At 38.8% G+C, this 24,280-nt stretch overlaps 1 protein-coding gene across 4 annotated transcripts in view; it reads left to right on the top strand.

The window, feature by feature from the left end:
• NXPH1 (neurexophilin 1) overlaps nucleotides 1–23,809 on the top strand; it is a 164,200-nt gene extending 140,391 nt beyond the window's left edge. For 2 of the 4 annotated variants that reach the window (XR_007505898.1, XR_007505900.1), the window contains exons 3-7: nucleotides 4,938–6,512; nucleotides 10,904–10,953; nucleotides 20,063–20,341; nucleotides 21,923–22,041; nucleotides 23,497–23,809. Coding sequence is in view for 1 of the 4 variants with exons in the window: in XM_049799253.1 (XP_049655210.1) it covers nucleotides 4,938–5,699 (762 nt within the window). In the remaining 3 variants the exon portion in view is untranslated. Of the gene's footprint in view, nucleotides 1–4,937; nucleotides 6,793–10,903; nucleotides 10,954–20,062; nucleotides 20,342–21,922; nucleotides 22,042–23,496 lie in introns of those variants that run through there. The other 2 variants (XR_007505899.1, XM_049799253.1) reach the window with 2 other exon arrangements.
• Nucleotides 23,810–24,280: the final 471 nt, after the last annotated feature.

The raw sequence follows: 24,280 nt of genomic DNA, 5'->3' as shown, positions 1-24,280 counted from the left end.
CTGTAGCGGTGTTGTGGGTTAACCCTGGTGGGCAGCTAATCACCACACAGCTGCTTGCTCACTTCCCCCCCCTTCCCCAGTGGGACAAGGGAGGAGGAAAGGAAGAATAAAAGCAAGGAAACTTGGGGGTCAAGATAAAAAAAAGTTTAATAGGTGAAGGATAAGTGAAAGAAGAGAGAAGAGAACAAAACAAAACAACCGATGTAAAGGCAACACTCACCATTTCCCATGGGTAGAATGATGCCCAGCCAGTTCCTGAGCAAAAGATGGCTACCCCCCCAAACCCCCTTCTTTTCCTTTTAATTGCTAAACATGATGTTATATGGTATGGAATACATCTTTAGTTAGTTCAGGTCATGTGCTCAGTTGTGTCCCCTCCCAACCTATTGTGCACCCCCCATAATGTATTCACTTGAGGGGCCAAGAGAGAAACAGAGAAGGCCTTGGTGCTGTGCGAGCACTGTTCAGCAAGAGCTAGAACATTACTGTGTTACCAGTGTTTGGGTCAAAAATACAAACCACAGCACCATATGAGCTGCTATGAAGAAAATTAACACTACCCTAGCCAGGCCCAGCACAAGTAGGCCAAACTTTTCAATGTTTCGTCTAGGCAGGGAAAAGAAGGCAACTCTGGTTATAGTGAATGAATTGATAAGGTAGACTACACAAGTTTCTGAATTATATGCAAATATACTCAAGGAAGAGGACAAAAAAGCCACTATAGAGTTTGCTCTGCTCAGTGTTTTAGCTCTCCATTAGCCATTTTAAATTGGCTCTTTTTCATGCACCACTAAAATAGATCTATGTTTCAGTAAGGTAGTTTTCACACTACTGTGATGGGTTAGCCCTGGATGGATGCCAGGTGCCCACTAAAGCCGTTCTATCACTCCCCTTCCTCAGCTGGACAGGGGAGAGAAAATATAACAAAGAGCTTGTGGGTTGAGATAAGGACAGGAGAGATCACTTACCAATTACCATCACGGACAAAACAGACTCAGCTTGGGGAAAATTAACTCAACTTTTTACAAATCAGCCAGAGTAAGGTAATGAGAAATAAAACCAAATCTCAGAACACCTTCCCACCACCCCTCCCTTCTTCCCGGGCACAACTTCACTCCTGGATTCTCTACCAACCCCCCCCCCCAGTGGCACAGGGGGACAGGGATGGGGGTTTACGGTCATCACACGTTATTTTCTGCTGCTTCATCCTCCTCAGGGGGAGGACTCATCACACTCTTCCCCTGCTCCAGCGTGGGGTCCCTCCCATGGGAGACAGTCCTCCACGAACTTCTCCAACGCGAGTCCTTCCCATGGGCTGCAGTTCTCCACGAACTGCTCCAGCGTGGGTCCCTTCCCACGGTGTGCAGTCCTTCAGGAGCACACTGCTCCAGCGTAGGTCCCCCATGGGGTCACAAGTCCTGCCAGAAAACCTGCTCCGTGGGCTCCTCTCTCCGCAGATCCACAGGTCCTGCCAGGAGCCTGCTCCAGCGCAGGGTTCCCACGGGGTCACAGCCTCCTTCGGGAACCCACCTGCTCCGGCGTGGGGTCCTCCACGGGCTGTAGGTGGAGATCTGCTCCACCGTGGACCTCCCTGGACTGCAGGGGGACAGCCTGCCTCACCAGGGTCTTCACCAGGGACTGCAGGGGAATCTTCGCTCCGGCGCCTGGAGCATCTCCTCCCCCTCCTTCTTCACTGACCTTGGTGTCCGCAGGGTTGTTTCTCTTACATGTTCTCACTCCTCACTCCGGCGGCTGTTTCTCCCTGTCCCAACTTTTTTTCCTTCTTAAAAATGTTATCACAGAGGCGTTACCACTGTCGCTGATTGGCTCGGCCTTGGCCGGCGGCGGGTCCGTCTCAGAGCCGGCTGGTATGGGCTCGCTCTCTCTCAAACACAGGGGAAGCTTCCAGCAGCTTCTTACAGAAGCCACCCCTGTAACCCCCCCCTGCTACAAAACCTCGCCACACAAAACCAATACAACTACTAAGTGCAAAATCTCATGGATTTGCATGATCTTTCCTGTATTATTGCAGCCTTGTGGTTGGAAAGAAGAGAGATGGAAGAAAATTGTGGATTAGTTCATGTAAAAATAAGTGCTGCATTTGCAGAAATTCTATTACACAGCAATGCTCTGTATTATTTGGTATGCAAGTCTCTGAGGATACATATAGCTACTTTCTACAGCACATAGTATACTAACAGTATATGAAAAAGCAGTTGGCTGGAAAATGTTAGTGAAGAACAATGAATTCTAGAGCTTTTTTATTAACCTTTGTGGGCTGTTTTCTTCTAGTGCTTACACAGACACTTGACTAGGGAGGGCAGGTTCAGGCCTTTAATCATGAATGCAGCCAGTTACCCACATGAAAATCACAAACAGAGGTCTCGGGGCTAACTGCATGATGAGAAGTCTTTCAGGTATTACAAAATTGATGACAGTAACAATCAATTGTATTTGTTAGATCAGGTATGAAGCAGTATAGCATGCATGGAATCTGAATCATCCATTTCCATGAAATATACTGGCTTTCAAAAAACCACATGTATTGGATCAATCAGCAACCATTTCAGAAAATACCTCTTTCCTTTCCTGGGTGTTCAGTTTTATACATCTGAAAAAAAGAGACCTTGTCTTTAGAAGGTTTTTATACCATTACATCTTGTTACATGGAACTTGTAGTGTAATCCTATGAAATGTAAATCATTGGATGCAGAAAGGAAAACAAAAGAAAAAAAAGCTGTGAGCAAAGAAAAATATAGTGGTAAGCAATCTGTATCTTACCTACAGATTGCAGGTATGCTAGCTCTGCTAGCTAACTGCTTAGATTCATAGCAGGTTGACAGATTCATGCTAGACAGGCATATTTTTCCTTTTAACCACATTTCTTTTCTTATTTTGCACTCCTTCCCCATATGCCACAGCAAAATTATATTCTGAGTCTCTTCTCTCTCCCTGTGACATCTTCATTGCTGCTTCATTAACCAGTGCACCATCAGTGCATTTCATTACAGCTTCTCTCCTGGCTCACTGTGTTGATGCTAAGATGCAGCTACAAACTGGCTATCAAAATGCTAGTCTGTGTTTTAATCCTTCCTTCCATTCAAAAGAGGAGGAAGTCATCTCTTTGGCAAAATTCTAAATAAAAGCCATATTTTTTCTATTAGCCTTACTGGCCCACCAACCTGAAATGCACCAGGAAGCTATAGTGTGGGATGTGACAGATTTATTTACCTATTTGTTTACTGTAAAAGGCTGGGGGCATACCTCCTATCTGATCAATGTATTAAGACAATTTAGACTGATTTTATGTATGTGCCTTCAACTGACCTTGAAAAAGTACTGAAGTTAATGAAAGCATGCTTCAAGTTCATGATTGTTAGGAAATGAAAAGGCCAGGCTGTGATAGATATCCTCCGTGACATATACCTCCAGTTGTACCAGTAGGGAGGGGACATGATTTAAATAATAGCTGGTTTCCAATGGGTTTCCTGGGTTGGGAATACACTCAATTAATTTTTAAGTGAAGAGAAAGATGTAACTGCAAGTATGATAGAAGCATGTAAATCAGTGCCAGAACACAGAGGAATAAACCAGGCATATTCAGGATCTCCTATGTAGCCATGAAAAGGGAAATAAGAAACTTGATGTCCTCTTCAGAGGACAAATGTTAAAAAATATGGCAGTGCATCCGGTGCGAATTTTTAGAGGGAATGGGACTAAGGGTGTTTTCGGTCCCTTTCCATCCACCCACTGCCCCCTGCCCATTCCAGGCCTTCCTGCTACGCTCTGTCAGAGCTCCCTACCAGTGCTGCATGTCAGACAGCTGCAAGGCTGCATCTGTTCTCTGTTTTCCACACAATTAAGGCAAAGAGAAAAAATATAAATAAAACAAATTGCTCTGACACTAAATTCTGTGAAAAACTATGTCTGAAGTTTATGATTTTGTAGGAACTTGGTGCAAGATTTTGTATTTTTTAAAAATGTGATTTTGCAGGATTTTTTTTACTATTAAACTGGTGGCCCTATTTTATTTTTATTTTTTTCTGTAAATACACAAATGGCTTTCTTGCACAGATCATTTTTTTGTTTGGGGGAGGAAGGTGTGAAAAAAAGAAGTGAAGTGAGGAAGGAGAAATGCATGTCATACTAGATACAGACAAGGCAAATCAGTACCTAATCTGTAAGGGACTATGAGAGAAGACTGTGACTCTTCTTGCATTAACTGAGGTACAGCACACAATACGTACAGCTGTTCACGCAAAACGCATTAAAATTTTCATTATTATTTATATTGTAGTTGTGACTGAAGGTCCCAGTCAAGAACACAGACCAATGTGTACTCATAAAAGGAGTAGGGAAATTATATTACTATTATTAGATTTATAATGACACGGACTCTGAGCATGGTCAGGCTGGCACCACGAAGACAGCACCCTGACAGTGGACTCCAGGGGCAGTAAAAATAAATGAATGTGACTCTGATGGTGGAAGACACAGTCACTTTGGAGAGACAACATTCAAACACGAGTACTTCACTCTGAGATGAGAAACGGCCAAAGAAAGCCACATAAAGACTGGAGGATGACATGGCTGTGTACCTTAGTTTTTGCAGTACTTCATTACATACTCATTACTTACAGGCATCATAATGGAAGTAGATTTCAGGCTGAAGAATAATGCAAATAGCTGGCATTAAATCTGAAGGCCAGTGTAAAAGACGGACAAAGGAGAATTAAGTAATAACTACTTGGAAAGAAGAGGAAAATAGATGTTTCTGTTTTGTTTTACTGAGTACAGAGATATAATTTAATTTATCAAAAAACCCCCAAACCTATGATTTTGAAATCTGATCATTTTGGTCTTGGGTGGGAATGATAGATTTTGTATTACGTATCTCAATATATCCTTTCTTTCTTCTTCCCTTCTTTCTTTTTCAGGTTACCTGTGCAAATTTAACAAATGGAGGAAAAACAGAACTTCTAAAATCAGGAAGCTCTAAATCCACACTAAAGCACATATGGACAGAAAGTAGCAAAGACTTGTCCATCAGCCGACTGCTGTCACAGACTTTTCATGGAAAGGAAAACGATACAGATTTGGACCTGCGATATGATGCCCCAGAAACTTATTCTGAGCAAGATCTCTGGGACTGGCTGAGGAACTCCACAGACCTGCAAGAGCCTCGGCCCAGAGCAAAGAGACGGCCCATTGTCAAAACTGGGAAATTTAAGAAAATGTTTGGCTGGGGCGATTTTCATTCCAACATCAAGACTGTGAAGCTAAATCTGTTAATAACGGGGAAAATCGTTGACCATGGCAATGGGACGTTTAGTGTTTACTTCAGGCATAACTCAACTGGTCAAGGGAATGTATCTGTGAGCCTAGTGCCCCCTACAAAAATAGTGGAATTTGACTTGGCACAACAGACGGTGATTGATGCCAAAGATTCCAAGTCCTTTAACTGTCGAATTGAGTACGAAAAGGTTGACAAGGCTACCAAGAACACACTCTGCAACTATGACCCTTCAAAAACCTGTTATCAGGAGCAGACCCAGAGCCACGTGTCATGGCTCTGCTCCAAGCCCTTTAAAGTAATCTGTATTTACATTTCCTTTTATAGTACAGATTATAAACTAGTACAGAAGGTGTGTCCTGATTACAACTACCACAGTGACACACCCTACTTCCCATCAGGGTGAGGACCAACATGTGTCTGAGACTGAAGCCTGGGGAATAAAAGAGGTCATATGACAGGGCTGTAACCTCAAGGAGGAAGGCCACATCTATTGCCTGGAATGTGTCTACCTGCTGCTGCTGATGTCAAATGGCTGCAAATATGTTAGTGGAAAACAATCTAATGTAATTTTTGCCCCGTCAGCTCCATGTATCAATCTAGTTGTAAATCACTATGGATTTGAAATAAAACCATACACGTACACAAAGACACACACTCTTTTCAGCTCACATCTATTGAGATTCCTGTTAAGAGAGCTTTCATTGTCCGATATCTAAGGTTTCACGATAACCTATCATCAAGCAAAATGGATTAACTAGACAGAGAATGGTTTCTAACACAGACTGTTATGGAAATCTCTTTGAAAGTCCTTTGAGTACACACCAATCAATAATCCCCACTCATGCATTCTACTGCTTGGAGTAGCTGTGCTGGTAAATAATACAGTAGGAGTAAATACTTGTTAAAATGGGAAAAATGTGTGTCTAGATTTCAGTATTCCTTATTATATGAACACAGCAAAGCATCGTGACTTTTTTCCAGCATACAGTAGGCACATTCGAGGTGGTGTTAGGTGGCTCTTTTTCCATGGAGCAAGCCTGTTACTAGTAAAGATGGGCAAACATTTGGAATTTACATGTGGGCAGACATTTTTGGTTTCATGTTTCTCTGACTCTTTAAGCTCTGATTCTTTAAACCTGGTTGAGTTTAGGCCAGCTAAGCTACTTAAAAACTCTCCAACTGATCTCTAAGAAGGAAAATGCCTGGCGGAGAACATGTAAGTTATAAGTGGATGTCTTATCTTTATTACAAAATATTGTAACAAATTCAATATCCTAGTCTTCATTTGTATGAATGGTTTGTATTGTACATAATTTAACCGGTGTTATTTGAGCTGCTTATTAATATTAACTTGTAATTGTCTCTCTGCTTGTTATTGGTTAAAAACAATCAAGGAAATGAAGAATCCATTTTATCAATGTAGCTGTAAACTCCATTAAAAGACAGAACTATGTACAAAGCATTTATTCAGCTAAAGTATTGTTGAAAGCTATACATATACAACATTACAGTCTGTCTGTATTTAGATATTTTATTTCCAGAGAAAAAAATTAACTGTACATAAAAATAAAAAATCTTAAAGTTGAGTTTCAATATGTACTGTGTAGATAGTAGTTTAAATGGCGGATAAGACTCCAAGTCTGACATGCTTTTCCACCTTGTCTCTTTGCATATGTACATATATATACATATATTTATAAATTTGTGTGTGTGTGCGTGTTTGTGCATGTATATGTACGTGTGTGTGTGTGTGCGCGTGCAAATACATATAGACATATGTGTAGAATATATAAAAATTTCTTGGGCCCTATTCTTAGCAAGCAGATGTTATTACTGAAGGGTCTGGCTAACTTGAGTGGAAAAGAAATTTTCCCCACTTGGAAAAGAAATTAAAGGAGCAGGGCTTTGTTTAAAATGATTTATTATCATTTAGAAGTGGGGAATCATAGAGCCGATCTCTATGTACACAGGCCTTGTCTTTGCCTTAACTTAATTTTAGCCTCCTCTGAGGCACTGATCTCTCTTTATGGAATGAAGAGATCCCTTTTTATGGTACAAGGGAATTTTCTTCCTATAAACAAAAAGCTCATAATTTTTGTTGTTGTTGGTTTTTTTGTGTATAGTGGCATACTTTACCCCCAGCATCCAGATAATCAGCAACTATAACAAGTCCATGCCTAAAACAAGGCTGCCCAAAGAAGAACTCAGTATTTCATCTCATATCTTTCAGAATTATCATTCCTAGCAATGCTTTCTTCCTCCTTCCACCCTTCCCCCCAGGTTCTGTGCTTTTATGTCAAAGCAGTGAATGCAGATATGGGTCAGCTTCCAAATATGCACAGTGTCATGAACAGCTTCTCCAAAGTCCCAATAAACACTCCACTAATGTTTCAAGAAGTGAGAAGTTTGAAGCAACTTCCATTTGTGGACCTCTCTTGCTGAAATGTGCAGAACCTAAATGACAATGAAACAAAGCAAATGGATACCATTATTGACAAGTAAACATTTTCCCATTGATGTACGAGTAGGAGAGGAGACTTCCATATTATTATTGCTTTGGCTTCTTCAAACAGATATGCTTGTGGGAATTTCTTTATTATATATGACATTTCCTGGGACAAACTCGTCACCCTGGACCCTGTGTAGATTTGGAGAAAGAAATTGTCCAAGCCATGCAGTCCAGATTTTGATCTCATTCAGGAATATGCTGAGATACAATTCTTTTTTTTTTTTCTTTGCAAGGAATTGTAATTATACAGGTAGTGTTTCCTCATTTGTGCTCTATGGAAAGTAACTGTTCTGAATATAAACCATAAAGTAATTTGTGCTACAGCGAAGAGTAAAATCTTGGCTCTATTAAAGTCAGTGGGAATTTTGCTATTGAGTTCAATGCAAATTTCAGTTTCATAGTATGTAGAATTCCAGTGTTAAATATGATTAGCAATCTTACCAATCTGTATTATGATTGAGCGTTACATGCTTTGTATTCTCATTCATATTTCTGAAAAATGGATGTGAAATACTATTACTGGTACAGATTCATTATTTTCTTTCTTTTTTAAAACTTCCCATAAACATATAAACATATGAAGTATATACATTCTGTTTATATATATATTTATCCACTTTTCAAGGAACATCAATACAAAAAGGAATTATTCATCGTGCAATCGTTCTGATCCTTTAATTGTGGTATTTGGTACTTTATCTGCCTCTGTCACAGTCAGTCATATTATGTTTTTAGTCTTAAGCCTTTGAAGAACTTGCTATTCTTCATAAGCATTCTAGAGTTTGAACTTGGAAGAGTTCTTTTGGTGATCTGGTTGTGAAACAGTGTTCTAATATCAAAATACATAATGTGTTACTTAGGTGCTAGTTCATTGCATTTCAATCAGTCTCTTTTGGAAATATTTCGTGTTTGCTATTTTGTTAAATTATGTTTTGGGTTTTTCCATTTGAACAAGGAATTTAGTGAACATGAATGCGTTAATTCAGTTAAACAATGTATGTATGGGTATCTGGGTCTTGCACATGAACAATGCCTTAATGGAGTGCTAGGCCAGGCAAAAGTTGCCTCACTATAACTCACTAATTCTAGACGTAATAAGGATGTATATCTCCAAAAGTATATTTTTAGGATTAAAGAAGGTTGAGTTATTTATTTTTAAGAAATGAAGAGACTGTTTTTGTTCACCTTTTTTTTTTAACATCTAAAGACTGCTTTGTGTCTTATTTTCACTACATAGAGAAGTCACAAATAGGGATATTTTAATGAAACCAATTACTGCTGTTGCAAAAATACATGGATCATGCACCTGAGCAGAGATCAATATATTAAACTTGCCTTGGATGGATCAGTGATAGAACTTATTTGTCAGCTTCTGTGCTTTTGAGAAAAGGAATCCAGGATATAGCAAACGTGGTTTTACATTGCAAAAATCACTGATCAAAGTTCTAACCAGTGATGGAAAGCTGGGAGACTCTTATTAATTTTATCAAAATACTTCAGCATGGGATGGAAAATATGCTTTCCTCCCTCCTTATGAAGTCACTCGTAAAGTTCTATCCCTTTCTCCCCTTTTCCCTGGTTTGCATGGATAATAAGCAAACTAATAAATTCATCTTTACAATGACCTTGTCTTTCAAAGTTTGCCTTACTTAAAAAGTATGATGTCAGAAACTGTTGAAATTTACTGTACTAATTTACAATGAACTAAGAAATATTCAAACTCGATTTACAGGACAGCAGAATAGAAGTCTTGTAGTGTTCTGGTGCATGTTATCCTAGAGATTTAAGTAATACTACTCCAGGAGTTTAGTCAGAGGGCAGTTTTACTGTGATTAAATCATTACATCCTCATGTGTTCTGAATCCTATGCTGTAACTTGGAATCCTGTAGGAATATAATAAACTACTCTGAAAACAATGTGTTAGAGAATTGTGGAGGAAAACTGGGATTACAAAATATCTGCTACTTTTACAGCAAAACTAATCTAAAGTTTAGGCATCTGATCTGAAGAATTAGTCTTCACCAGAAGACACTGAACTGCAGTCTTAGCATCCTATGGGTCCTCCATGTGCTTCTCTGCCAGAGGTGGTGAAACTGTATCCAACTCTATCTAGCAATGGAAGATAATCTTGTCTCTAGTGATCTGTACTTAACTGTGTGTCTAACGTTTCCAGAGACCTCAAATGGCTGCATCAAGGATCTGTTGTTCTAGGAGCTGCATAATACAGAAATGTATAGAATACCTATCCAGAAATAGTTTTGATGCAAAGAACTCCCAATTTTCACAACAGTGTACTGCAGATTTCTTGTAAATCATGTATTTATAAATTTGAGGTATATTGTTTATGGAATTATTTTTTTGTAAAAAATATGCAGAGTTCTCAAAAATGTACTGTTTTTAAATACTCATATATACATAAATGAAATACAAGCATTCCTGACCCTTTGCAAAACTTCTGATTCCACTGTATCAGTCTGGAATTCATGAGAAGTGAAGCAACTGATTAATTTTGCACATGTTTTAAAACATGGAAGCCTTGATTATAACTTATACTAAAGTCCTTTGATGAGTTACCCTGTTACCACTTCATGTATGAATATTATTTCACAAAACATTTTGACAGTGAAAGCACAGACTATTGTCTAATAAAAAGTTTTTGTTTTTTTTTTTTTTTTTTTAAAAGAATAGTCAGTATCTTACTGAAATTATGCTAAAATCCACTGGTTAATTTATTTTCTAGATAAATTTGAGAAAGTCAGTATCTATGGATAAGGTTAACACTTTGTGCTGTTTGTGAAAGGAGCGCTCATTAAAATTAAACTGTCATTTGTAAAGATACAATAAATTGCAGGACTGTGGGAATATTGTGTTTCCTTGGGTAGTACACACCTGACAGTATGATCTAATACAGTATGATCCCTCCAAAATGGTTGATGCATCCTATGGCTAAAAATAAAATTTTATTGTTTTCTATGTTCCCTGCTAATTAGTTAAAATACTATCCTTATCCAAACTAACAAGGAGATCACTTTATTTTGTACAGAAGTTTATTTTCTCATTATAATATGTCTATACAATTTTTTTATTCTATTTGAAGGGCACAGCTGGTGGATCTCTGCTTCAGCTTGGACTGATGGCCTGTGCATGGTATACATAATTCTAAATCCTTTATCTCAGTTTGCCTTTGGGATAAAGAAACAAAATGTAGATTTTTGTAGGTGCTTTAGATTGGGAGCAAAGCAATAACTTGAACTTTAATTCTAAGAGAACTATAGAGCCATTGTCACAGATGATAGGATTTGAGAAGATGGATGTGTGAGATTTATTCCTAGTTCAATGTGTACCTCAGCCATGTAGCAAGTAGAGATATTACTATGAGGGAAGGTTTTAGTGGTCTGTGAAATGAACTTCTCCCTGTTGTTAACAGGAAATTAGAGGGACTAAAAAAATTTTATAAAGTTGAAACAGTTCATATATGTTAGTGAACATGTGGAAATTAGCCATTTCAAAAAGTAAATCAGATACTTTTTCCGATATTTTATGGAAGGGCTACTGAGTTCTTGGGAGAAGCCCAGTGTAATTACAGATCTGCTCATCATAGAAAATAAGTAAAACCAGAGCTGGCAGAGGCATAAATAACATGAGACTTTCAGTTCCTCATCTAGGTCACAGTGAATCTAAAATGAGATGCAAAAGCCTACTTAGAAACAGGTAACCTGAGGAAAAATGGGGTCACTTACGGAGCGTGAATAAAAAGTCGTATTAATTCTTACAATATCCAATAGCTATAGTTGTGATGAAATTTTTTATGGTGGAAGTAGAGTATTTTGATAGTCATAGAGTGGGGAGTTCTTGAGAATAAAGATGGAATTTTTTGCAAGGATGTTTCAATGATTGCAACATACTCCCTCCAGTGGCAAATACTCTGGAATCCATTCAACTGGTTACATTTAGAATCCAGAACTCTTATTGCTGATGGTGAACAAAACAGAAAAAATAGAGCTTGACTGGCAGGGACTGTGGTGTTCTTGCATTCGTGACAGTTTTATTTGATTGGGGTTTTTTAATTTTGTTTTACTTTCTGATAGTTTCTTTTTTTTTCCTCTCTCTTTTTAAAATTTAAATCTAGAGGTATAGGAGAGGCATTTACCTAGCAATCATTCATTTTAACCCTCTAGGTGTGGAATTCACTCATAAACTGTATGAAACAAACTGATATATAAGCGTGTGACATTAAGTGCATTAATCTCTATTTTGCTAATCACCTGTAGGTCATGCCCAGTTAATAATGTGGACAGTCAGTAGCAGCACAGCTTGTGTGTAAATGAGACTTTAGCAAGGAGATTCCCAAATGAATCTTCCATGACTTAAGAACAATTGATGAAAACTTTTTGCTGATGAGCTTCAGTAAGATGATCTGCTGTACCCCTGCAGAAAACAGGAGTAACAATCTTTTGGATATTTGATGCAAACTTTGGACTGTGTTTTTCTCATAAGGTCACCAGTATTTTCCAGTGCTACCCCATATTATGGGAGGATAATATCTCCTATGCACATCGGAGACTTACTTGTTGCCCAACATCTCTTTAACCAAAACTATTACAGTGAAAAACATTTTATTAAGTAATCTCTCCCCTTTCCAATGAAGTATTATTTTCTCAAGCTTTTTCTACCATTGTTCTACAAGTGTGGAGCAAGTTTCTACTTTTTTTACCTGCAGACTATACTGTTACTGTATTTAGACCCCTGAGAGAAGGTTTTTCCTCCTACTGAGGTAAAAGCATCCCTTTCATTGACTCATGGGAATCTTACAAATTTTCTCCATTTAGATAATTTTGCTAATTGCACCAGTATTACCCGTAAAGTTGCCTTTCATTAACCACTCCAGAAGAACTGTGTTGGTTTTTTTCAGAAAAACTCCCATTTCCTCAGTCTCTATTATAGTTAATCACTACAAATGAATGCAATATTTTAGATGGAATCCCAATGATAAAGGTTCTCATCACCTTTCTGTAATGACATTCCTCCATGTTCATAGTTACAATGGTATCTCTCAGGTCTTAAACGGCAAAAAATTTACTTCTAATGAGCTCTCCACTACTACTTCTTATAGAAATGGCAAACCTTAATTATACTGCTTTCTGGTATTCTTTCTCATTTACCATTTGAGTTTTGAAGTAGCAGTCTTCAGATATCTTAGTAGCTGCTTTTCCACACCACTACTTTCTGCTGCTCTACCTCTTTAGGCTCATTTTTAATACACTTCTAACCTCACAGATGTAAGAATCACCTGTGAACTTCATTAGCAAATTACTTAGACCTACTTCTAGATCACTGATGTGACATCATATATAAGAAATAGTTTATTGTTCTTTTCTGACTGATTTCTGGTGTGCCTTCTTCCCTGTTTGAAGTGATTTTTCTTACCCTACTTTGTGTTTGAAGTCATTTTGCCTGTTTCAGATCACATGTGAGTAGTGCTTCACACTAATGTGTTTTACACATTGGAGTGGATGAGATGATATATAATTACGTATTTTAATGAAATTGAGCTAATGAGATGATTGCATTAACTCATTTAGAAATACTAAGTAACAAGTGGTAGTGGTACTTATAATTAATCTTCAGGTAAAGATTTAAGTATGCCATAAAAAAAAAAGTACGTACTTTATTCATAGGACTGGGAACTGATGTAAAGAAAGTTGTTGCTAGTAAATGTCTAAATATCACTAAAAGGCAAAATGATTTGCTTGGAGGTAGAACAAATCACTAACAACATTTCACACCGTTGTTACTAAATACACACTATTTCCATTTAGTTTCCTGCTATTTCTTGTATGTTTCTAGGTAGCAGGCTAATATACAATTGTAATTGCCAGCCTATTCTATTTGTTCCACCTCCTCTCATTCTCCCCCAGATATCAACATTATTTTAAAAAAGTGTTTACATTGTGTTCCCTTTACTACTCTTATATGTCTTAGAACATCTAATGGCTAGTTGCCAAAAGAAGGCCATTAAATTTCTTTTATCATAATTTCCCCTTTCACATTTTGAATTTAAAAATTTCCAGAACTTTCAGTTTATCCAGTTGGCATACTTTAAATTTACTCTCCACCCTTTTCTTAGCAGGTACTGATTTTTCATCTCCCAGTTTTAGATCTTTTCCATCTGCTGCCTCTGTGGAAGAGAAATGTAGTCAACTCGAAGACTTCTGTATTTAGGTTAGCTGGATCTTAATATAAGATGTGTTGAACCCATTATAACATGCAAGCTGTAAATTCAGTATAGAACCTGTTCAATGATGCAATTTATATATAGATAACCAGGAGGCACATAGAATGCCAATTAAATAGTCAAATGAATAATAAACCAACACATATATATATAAGCATAATTTTATGTATAATTGTAAACATCATGTTTATTTATTTCTCTTTTCAATGATAAGTATGATATTATAATCTCTTTTTACATATATAGAAAGCAAGGAAGATAAGTTAGATGAGGCACTGAAAACTGAGTGGGAAGTGATCAGACGTAAAATTAGAGTCCCAGTAATTTACTCTCAGGTTTCAATCAATAGATGTTGCTGCCCTGCAGCTAATTGCAAAGAATGTGTTTAAGCCAAGTAGAGGCCACTAGAGGGTCTACATTTTAGCGTGACTGCTATAAAGAGATAAACGAAAGGGAGTTGCAAAGCTGTCTAATTCTGATCTCCTGCCCAAAAAAAAGCTTCAAGAATGCTTAGACCACACTTAAAGATGTTTGTCTAAACTATGAATTGTTTGTAGGACTCTCCAGTCTGCTTGATTCCTTGTTCTTTCAAGGTAATCTGCCCCAAAACTCAGCCAATATTTCTCAAGCCATGTATTCCTGTGCCCTTTCCCCAAGGGAAGCTACTCTTGATCTCTCTCTCTCTTCTCCCCCTCCTCTGCCCTTAGAACAGGCATGTCTTGATGTTAGAAATGAAAGTAATATACCCATTTCTCCTTGCACCCATTGTTGACCTGCTCTTGCATCCCTCAGGATGGTATACTTCAATGTTTCCAAACTTCTAGTATTGAAAATCACCATTCCAAATAAAGCAATTATTTCCTTCCAAATCCCCTTGGACTGAAAAAATAAAAAGGAGTTTCTTTTATAGCATTCTTTTACATCTTTGAAGGCTGTTACCAGACTCAGCCATCACCCATAGTTTTTTGACTAAGCGGTCTTGGTTCTTATAGTATGTTTGACTGCATTCCTATGCCTACTCTCAAACTTCCCTACCCTTTCAAGTGTGGAACTCCAAAGAAAACAGAGTATTCTGGCTGACGTCTTACCAACAGTGAGCAAAGCAGAATATGAATAATTCTCTTCTGTTTCTTTCTATATACTAGTAACAGTGCTGTATGTAATACCAATATCATAGTTATTTTTCATCATTTATCACTGACTATGCTGGTTATGCTGACTACAACTTGCTCATGCAGTAATGTTGTGTAACCTGTAATTCTACATTTTCTATTTGTGTATTTGATTTTTTCTGCCTGAGGGAGCATTTAAACTGGTAAACTGCAGGAAGATAGGGTACAAATTTACAGCACACTAGCTTTTCTATGCCAGCTTCCCCTGTGGATACTTGTAGCCTGCGCTACTGCCGGCTCTGTGCAACATGTGGAGTAGACAATATCACACAGAGCTATACTTACTGCTTAGCAAGAGTGTCAGCATGAAAAGTTAGTATGCAGCAGCAAGTAAATGCATGCTTTAGTTTGCTGTACTAACCTGCTTGTGTAGACAAGCCCCAAGTGTAGTACGCTGCACTTGTCTCTATTGAATTTCCTGTTATTGATTTCAGACCATTCCCCCCATTTATCAAGATGATTTTGGTATTCAATAATGTATCTCTCTCCTCCCGTTTTCCCTTTCAAAGTTACAACATCAGCTTTTCATAGTCTTTAATAATACTCTAAATCACTGCAAGATGGCATAGGTGGGGTCTTAATGTTGTCAGAATAACCAAGATGGCATTTTTACAGTTACCATTTTTAGACTACAATCACACAAGTTTAAAGAAATGATTAATTGGGGACTAAACAGAAGACTCACCAGATTATTCAACAGAAGAGATAACTTTAATGTGTTGAGAGAATGAGATACTTTTATCATTTATCTGTTTTTGGGAGGAAGGAAGGTCATAAACTTTAAACCTTAAGTAGATTTTTGTGTGTAAAGTCAAGGCAGAAAAGTGTTTTTCTTGGAAATAGCAACAATTAATAAAGGCCTAATTCTTTCTCATATTAATGAGTGAAATAATTCTCCAGAGGAGGATATTTGTAGTTTCTTTGGGATTTATGCTGAAAGTTCCTAATGGATTAGAAATAGCTGTTAGCTCTGGCCTGTTAGTATGTATGTGTCACAAACACAATCTTTGCCTGGATCAGAAGTTCCTGTTTGGGTAAACAGCTTTTGTATAACTGTAAGACAAACTCCTACATTTTAATGGGTACCACATGCTTAAGAGAAACTATGCAAGGTTGCATTATATGTTAATACTGACATCTCATCAAAACAAAGATTTTAACCTTTATAAATATTATTTCATTTTGTTCACCATTAAATTTTGTCATTTAGTTTTCAACTGAATTTCATCCTTCTTTATAAAATTTTAACTACAAATATTTGGAAGACAAAGCTCACCTACAGCTACTCTTTACACTGTTTTAGTATTAACTGTCAGGTGTCTGTTTACGTCTGGTTCTAATGTGGCTATCATAACATGTGGAGCAGAGACAGACTGTGCCAGTGCTCTGATTGGAATGGATGTGAGGAGGAAGCCATATGACTGCATTAACGCACTCCTCTGTGCTAATAAACCTCTGTGATGGGTTTAAATATGAGACCATCACCTAGGTGATACAGTTACACTGCTTTTGGGCTGGAGGGAGGTAAGTTCACTGGGTAAGTGAAGTCTGAAGTCAGTTCAAGCCTGGCTGTAAAAAATACATGAACAAATTTGTGGAGACTGGTCTGGAACCAGGGAATTGATTTCATTTAACACCAGTCTCGTTTCTGCAGATTGCTGGTAACAGAAGTTTTCTGTTTCTTCTTCTCCTGGCCTGTTGTCTCCAAACACTCAGTCTTATCTTTTTCTCTGAATCAGATCTCATGACAGCTGCAGTATAAGTTGAATCAGCCCTAAGTCCTTTCTTTCCTTCAAAGAACTGAAAAAAGGTTTCCCTTTTAAAATATACAGGGTTCAACCTCACTATTCCTATGAAAACCATCTGGTTACAACACTTGCCTAGAAAGTGGAAGACATGAATTCAGTTCTCTACACTGTCAACTTCTTCACTGTAGTTGCATTTTCTAAGGCTACAATTCCTCTTCTCTTCTGTTCTATGTGCTCTGGAAAAGCCTACCAGATCGAACACCTCCAAGGATTCAAGAGGAGAAATGTCTCAGTCTTAGGCATATGTTAGGTATTCAGATGTTCATTGTGGTCACTACTTAAGCAGAGCAGGAGCCTTCAAGTGTCCTGTAGTTTTACGGTTAAAAATTGTGAGAAGCGTAAATTTTACTTCCTCTCCTTATAGACAACAGCTGAACAAGGGCAATTTTGGCCTGAAGTCTTTTAGGGAAGGGGTCACTGGCCAGTCATCAGCTAAACAAGAATTTTGTGAAATTTTGGGTTCAGTGTCATAAGGATAAACTTGATGGGCTTCAAGGTGCATTTGGCCTTCTGCGAACCTAACCTCTACAGCTTAATTAAACAGAGGAAAGACCATTTACTTTGCAATGGAGGTCAGTGTCTCTTTATTTACTTGTTCACTGATTAGTCAATATACTCAGAGTTTATTTGCAGTTTTGTTCACTATTAGAACTAAAATACCAATTATTCTCAGTTTCCTTACAGCCTGACAAGCATAAATTGTCTCATTTCCTGCAGAAATTCTGTTAGAAGTGGGTCCTTCCACTCCTCAGTTATTTATATTTTGTTGTTATTAGTACTCTTAACCATCAGCCTAAGTAGGAGGCAATGTGGAACTTTGCTTTTCCAAGGACTATGCTGCTGGGAGGAGACAATGACTGCTGAGCAGATCTTCCGTGTAGCCCTGCATCATCTCTTGCATCCATACAGTCTCTTCTCACTTGTGCTGCTTCCTGCTGTACGAGGAAGGAAGATAGATCTTCCACCTTTTCCTACCCATGGCTGTTTCTGCATGCCCTGTGTGAAGATCCTCACATTTCTCCCTGTCCCCTTCACCACTACTCTAGACAATTATGTAAGGGCCTTCATTGTACATATTCCACTTGAAGAAAAGCCATTCTGCTGAGAGATGACAACATTTCTTCATCTACAATTACAGGTCATTGTTTTGAAGTTTCTGAAAAGAGTTATTGAAGAGCATCATTATTGACAATCTTTTCCTTGTATGTTTGAACTACCAACTGCCCTTAGTGTATTGAAAAAATCATGTACGGACAATCTGAATCATGAAGAGTAGTTTGGAAGGTCTGTGGACTGAAAAGAAATTGCTGGTTATAAGAGAATTGTCTGTAAACTCTGTCTGTCTGCTAGTTATTTGAAGTAACCTGACTGGGCATCATCTGCAAATGGGTACGATGTGTCTGATTTAAGAGTTGGCATTTTCTTTTGTGTGTATTTTCAACTATGGAATGAGATATGATGTTCTACCATTTCACTGTTCAGGCAAGTCACATTGCATCATTTTCACAGAGGTCATAGTTACAAGGTCAAATTTGCACTCTGAGGTATTCAGGTCATCTAAGTATTCACATTGGGTCAGGTTTTGGTCTGTATTTCCTGTCATTCTTTGCTTAAATAAAAACACTGACATGATTCCAAGTACTTGGTTTTGGAGCAGTCTCAAATGCATATCTGACTGTTCATGTGATGCCTAACTTCAAGCCCACTGAAACCTGTGGCAAGATTCACACTGGTGTCACTGGATTTTCTGTCAGGATTTTAGTGAATACTACCACAATGCAAAGACATCTCAGGCTATGTAAAGGTGTAGCTGTCTCATAGACTAACATTACTGAATCCTCTCAATGAGATGGAAAAGATAGCCGAATCAGTCTGTTCTTTCTCTGTTTTTGTGAAGCAAGGTCTAGTGAGTGGATATATTATTTCATGGCTTGTCTTTCTCATCTTCAAAAATAAACACCTCTTCATCCCACTCCTAGGGAACATAAAGAGTGTGGTCTTGATACTGCAACAGAAACAGTTCTACAAAAGGTTCTGTCTCCCTTCAGACCATTGCAAAAAGAGGAATGGGAATAATTGCTTTTTGACATTCGTCATATGGTTATTTATTTATTGCTTACTATTTATTACTTAATATTTACATAATAGGATTTATGATCTCAGCCATTGTGCAGCCACAAACACAGAGAGCATCTGTCCCAAAAACTAGCTAAACTGAGATGGGAGCTTGAAGTTGTGTATTATGGATGATAAAAAGGAAGGTTAGGGAGGAAGAGAAGTAAAAGGAAATATGGAGGTACTGCCTAGTATCTCAAAACTATCTAAGTGCTGCTGCACCCTATTGCTAGGACAAAATATGTATCTCGTAAGTATGCTCTAAACTGGTCTCATCAAACACCTGATACATTGTGGGTTTGTAAAATGAAAGCCTCAAGGATAAGCACAGGTGTATACAGTAAAGCAACGCTCAAGAAAAAGGCAATAGAATAATTGTGAAAAAAGAAATCCAGCATGAGAGCAACATAGAAAAATAGAAAAATATGACTCGCCATCCTATTCCAGTAGCTACAGGGGGGATTTCTGTACTGTGCTCCATTATATAGTGTACATATACCCTTGATTTTGAGCCTGGTTTGGTATCCACTTCTATTTTCTGTACCCATTCACCTCACAGGTCTTCCTGCCCCAAAAAGAAGACACATCTAAGTGTGTCACTCTGTGTAACTTAATTACTAAATGGCCTGATCTCATCCTGACTGGAAGCTAAACTTAGTTTTGCTGCAGTAAGGGACCCTGCAGAACACTACTGCCCATATTGCAGATTCAGCCTGATTCTCTCTACCACAGTATATGGCAGTCTTCTGAAATCCTTTTCTAAGATGCTTAACCATTATCTTTGCACCTTGCTAACATAAGGCTTCTTGCCACTAAAGACTCCTAAAGGCCACCTCAAGGTTAGATATTTGCTCTGTTGAGCACAACAGTACTTCAGGAATTGTCTAAATGGTCACAGTGTGACACTTGTACATTAACCTTCCCAGTGCTCTGAGATGCTCAGACTGGCTCATGCCAATAAATCCAGCAAGATTTGTTAGAAGGGACACAGTCACATACAGACCTGTCTAAGTGGCTCTAGAGTTTCAGCTAGCTTTGATGACTCCGCCTTGGAGCTGGTGTGTAACAGTCACTGCCTGCCAATGGAGACTGGCCATAAATCCTAAAAAATTGGTGCTAAGGATTTATGCACTTGAAGAACAGAACTTGCAACATTATCTTCTGGAGCACCTTCTATCAACTTCCAGCAATGTGTCATTACCCAGGTGAGATAGTAAATGGTCTCATTGCCTTAAATTCCATGGGATTGCATTTAGCCTATAGGTAGTAAAAAATGCTCTACTACATGAAAGGACTTATGGATTTTTTTTATTTTTTTTTTTTTCAAATCAGATACCTGCTACCAGACCTGCTTTCTTTATTGACAGACAGAAGCTGCATGAATTGATAAGCAACTTCTGTATCTGTGAACTGCTGGATATTGTGGTACACTGACTACTTGAGTTATACTGGGGTAATTTGGCACATATCATGTAGAAAACACAGTAAACTGCTCACTTATGGTTTTGCTATTTTTATTTTTTTTTTTTCAGAGCAATGTAATTTTCTTTTCTGAATTCATTCTACTTACACTAAACTTACTGTCTATTATCCATTGCAGTCCTTGTGATTATCTGGATTTTTAGTACATTTTGTGGCAGAAACCATTATAAAGCCTGAAAACATTTCCATCATTTATGTATATCCAGACAACTTCAACTGATTTTCTTCTAATGCAGGTTTTCTCCTTCATAGCCCTAAAGAATGTTTGATATGGGTTTGACAACATACTAATTTTAATGTGTAATAGAAGTGCTGCTGTGAGTGAGCACACTGTCAGTTTTGTAAAAACATTCAGCACAGCCCACATTTGGATCTGTATTTTTGATACACAGAGTCTAAATACTGCATTTCCATTGAAAATCATCTTTAGAAAACATATTTCAGTTCATTTCACACTGTGTTAATTGTGTAACACACTGTAACCATTACCTTTTACCAGCCACAGTTGCTCATCTAATGGGAAATTATGACTTTAACAAGGAATTATTAGATCTGTTTGATCTGAGAATGCACATGTGGACAATGGGGGCTGCTGGCTGGAACATGCACCATTTTCTCCCCCTATGAGTACATAATTGAATTACAAGTCTCATTTTAGGAAGAAAAAAAGTGTCAGTAAGCCTTATGTTTTGTTGCTTGCCCTGCTGAGTGGCAAATTTTGTTTAACATTACTAAATAAATATGAGGCATTTAGTGTCACCTCAACCCTCATTTAAAATATGTCAGATTTTCTAAATGGAAAGCAGGTAGGCAAAACCGTTTTTATTGTAGGTTAGAAAAATTTGGACTACTTTTTCATTAAATACTGCTACAACTTTAAAATTTGATACCGGGGGTCATCATCTCAGAGTTTTACTGCAAACAGGAGGAACACATGCAAGTATCAAAAAGTGATGTTCAACACTGTCTAATGAGAAAATTGTTTTTTTCAACAGTGTTGCTTTAAATAAGATGTTCCTGGTTTTGTTGCTTGGGGAAGTGAGAGACTTACAGTCTTGTAAGACAAAGGTCTCATGGCAACATAAGCCCTGCCATTGCCATCTACTCTTTACTGGTAGAATAGTCATTATTTTTGTTCTAGAAATTGAGAAAGAGAAGTGAAATGCCACTCTAAAATGACTTGGGAACCTGAAGTCCAGTTTTCATAAGTCACTGAGAGACACAGGAATTTTGGGAGGTATACCCTGCACTGCTGTGAGCAGAAAAGCTAGCTCTCTTTCCTAATTGAAGTTTCTTCCATTCAGCAGCTATACCAGTTTCAGCAGGGTTCTTAGTCGAAGCAACCATCCCATTCTAAGAGGGTAAATACACTTATTGGAGTGAACCTGAACTATGTGACTACTCTACATCAGGACCTGAAAGGGTGACTACCTCTGTGAAAATTCCCATCACAAGCTGTAGTTGTAGCCCTAAGTCTCCTTGACAGTAATTTGCTAGGGCTTTCAAAATAGTTCAAACTTCCAAAATAACAGATAGTTGCTTAGATTCATTGTATTGGCACTGCTGCTGTTTTCACGGCTATAACTACAGCCCACCCTCCCAGGTGTCCAATTCAGTTATATGTATAGTCTCTTGCAACTGGCAGCAACCAAAGCACTGCTGCAACTTTCCCTACTGATCAGCTGCTCAGAGCACTAGCTCCAGCCTTGAAGCCTTGAAGATGGACTATTACAGAAGCTGGGAGCATCTAGTTTGTGAACGATATATAATTCACATAAAGTGCCTAACGCTTTCTATCCTGTAAACTCTGTAGCAGTAGGGCCAGATTAAAGTCCGTAACAGCTGGAACATCTGCGAAAACAACAGCCAAGTGGCACCAGCTGTGTCTGAAAGAGGTACCATAAATGGGAAGAGAGATTGAGAAGCCTAATTTCATGTGAGATCCACAGTGGGACAAGTTATCTGTCTTGGTATTATCAAATCCAGCTCCTTAGGCCTTCCACTCCCTGCTCCCACTCTTCCCATGACCTCTATGTGATGCATCCTGAATGCCTACATAGCAGCTTAGTCAAATCTGCCTAGGACAACTGGGACCCTCTTTGATCAGCTAAAAGATGCCCAAATCCTTCTAATAATGGTGCCACAGATGAACATGCCTTTAGGTGGCCCTGTGGAAGTCTTTTGGGATAAGTGTGAGGCTGTCTGTGGCCTGCAGCGCATACTAGGCTTTCAGGTCAGCACAGCTTATGGAAGTGGGGCTCAGCAGATGCAGACCTTGTAGCATCATTAAGTCCCAAGAGGCCAAGTTACACATGTGAGGTGGGATGTAGCTGAATTTGGGCATTGCAGGCCCACAAAAGGTGGTACTGCTGAACTGTGATCCCAGTTCCTTGTGACCTCTGTTTTGTCATTCCTCCCACTCCCCTGGTTTCACAAGCCCATATTTGCCAAAACTGGTCTTGAAAGCCCTTGTATACTTCCATTATTTTCCGAAATGAATGTGAGATACCCAAGTCACAGAATCAGAATCACCAAATGGTTGATGTTAAAGGGACCTGTGGAAATCATCTTGTTCAACCCTGCTCAAGCAGAGTCACCTAGGGCAGGTTGTCCAGGACCAGGTCCAGATGGCTTTTGAATATCTCCAAGGATGTAGAATACACAACCTCTCTGGGCAGCCTGTGCCAGTACTCCATCACCCTCCCAGTAAAAGTGTTTCCTGATGTTCATATGGAACCTTCTGTGTTTCAGTTTGTGCCCTGTTCTGTGTCTTGTTCTGTCACTGGGCACCACTGAAAAGAGCCTGCCTCCATCTTCTCTACAGTCTCCATTCAGATATTTATGCACTTTGATGAGATTCCCCCTGATTCTTCTTCAGGCTCAACAGTCCCAGTTCTGTGAAGTCCCAGTATCATATGAAGGATACTACAGACCCTTAATCATCTCCGTGGCCCTTCAGTGGACTGTCTCCAGCATACCCATATGTCTCTCGTACTGGGGAACCCAGAACTGGACCTAGCACTCCAGACGTGGCCTCATCAGTGCTGAACAGAGGGGAAGGATCACATCTCTTGACCTGCTTGCAACAGTCCTCCTAATGAAGCCCAGGACACTTAGCCTTCTTTGCTGCAAAGTTGTTGTGGTTTAAGCCCAGCTGGCAGCAAAGCACTACGAGGCTGCTCACTCACCCCTCCCCCACTCTCTGCCCCGACCAGTGGGATGAGAAGGAGAATCAGAAAGGAGAAAAAAAGGAGGTCGAACCTTGTGGGTTGAGATAAGGAGAGTTTACTGGGACAACACAAGGAGAGAAGTTACAATAAGAACAATAATACTCATAAAAGAATATACAAAATGAGTGATGCACAATGAAATTGCTCACCACCCGGAACCTGATGCTTTGCCACTTGCCCTGCTGTGATACCACTCCAACCCCCCAGCCTACTCCCCAGATATATACTGAGCATGGTGTCACACGGTATAGAATATCCCCTTGGCTAGTTCGGGTCAGCTGTCCTGGCTGTGCCCCCTCCCAGCTTCCTGTGAAAATTAACTCCATCCCAGCTGGACCCAGGACAAAGGTCAAAGTCACTTATTCTTACAAAAATGTAACTAAAGGTACACAAAATGTTATGTTTTTTCACTCCTTGCCTAATCTTCCAAAC

This window comes from Accipiter gentilis, chromosome 4 (assembly GCF_929443795.1).
Source record: "Accipiter gentilis chromosome 4, bAccGen1.1, whole genome shotgun sequence".
Classification (NCBI taxonomy): Eukaryota; Metazoa; Chordata; class Aves; order Accipitriformes; family Accipitridae; genus Astur; species Astur gentilis.
This window is presented reverse-complemented; position numbering and strand designations above follow the sequence as displayed.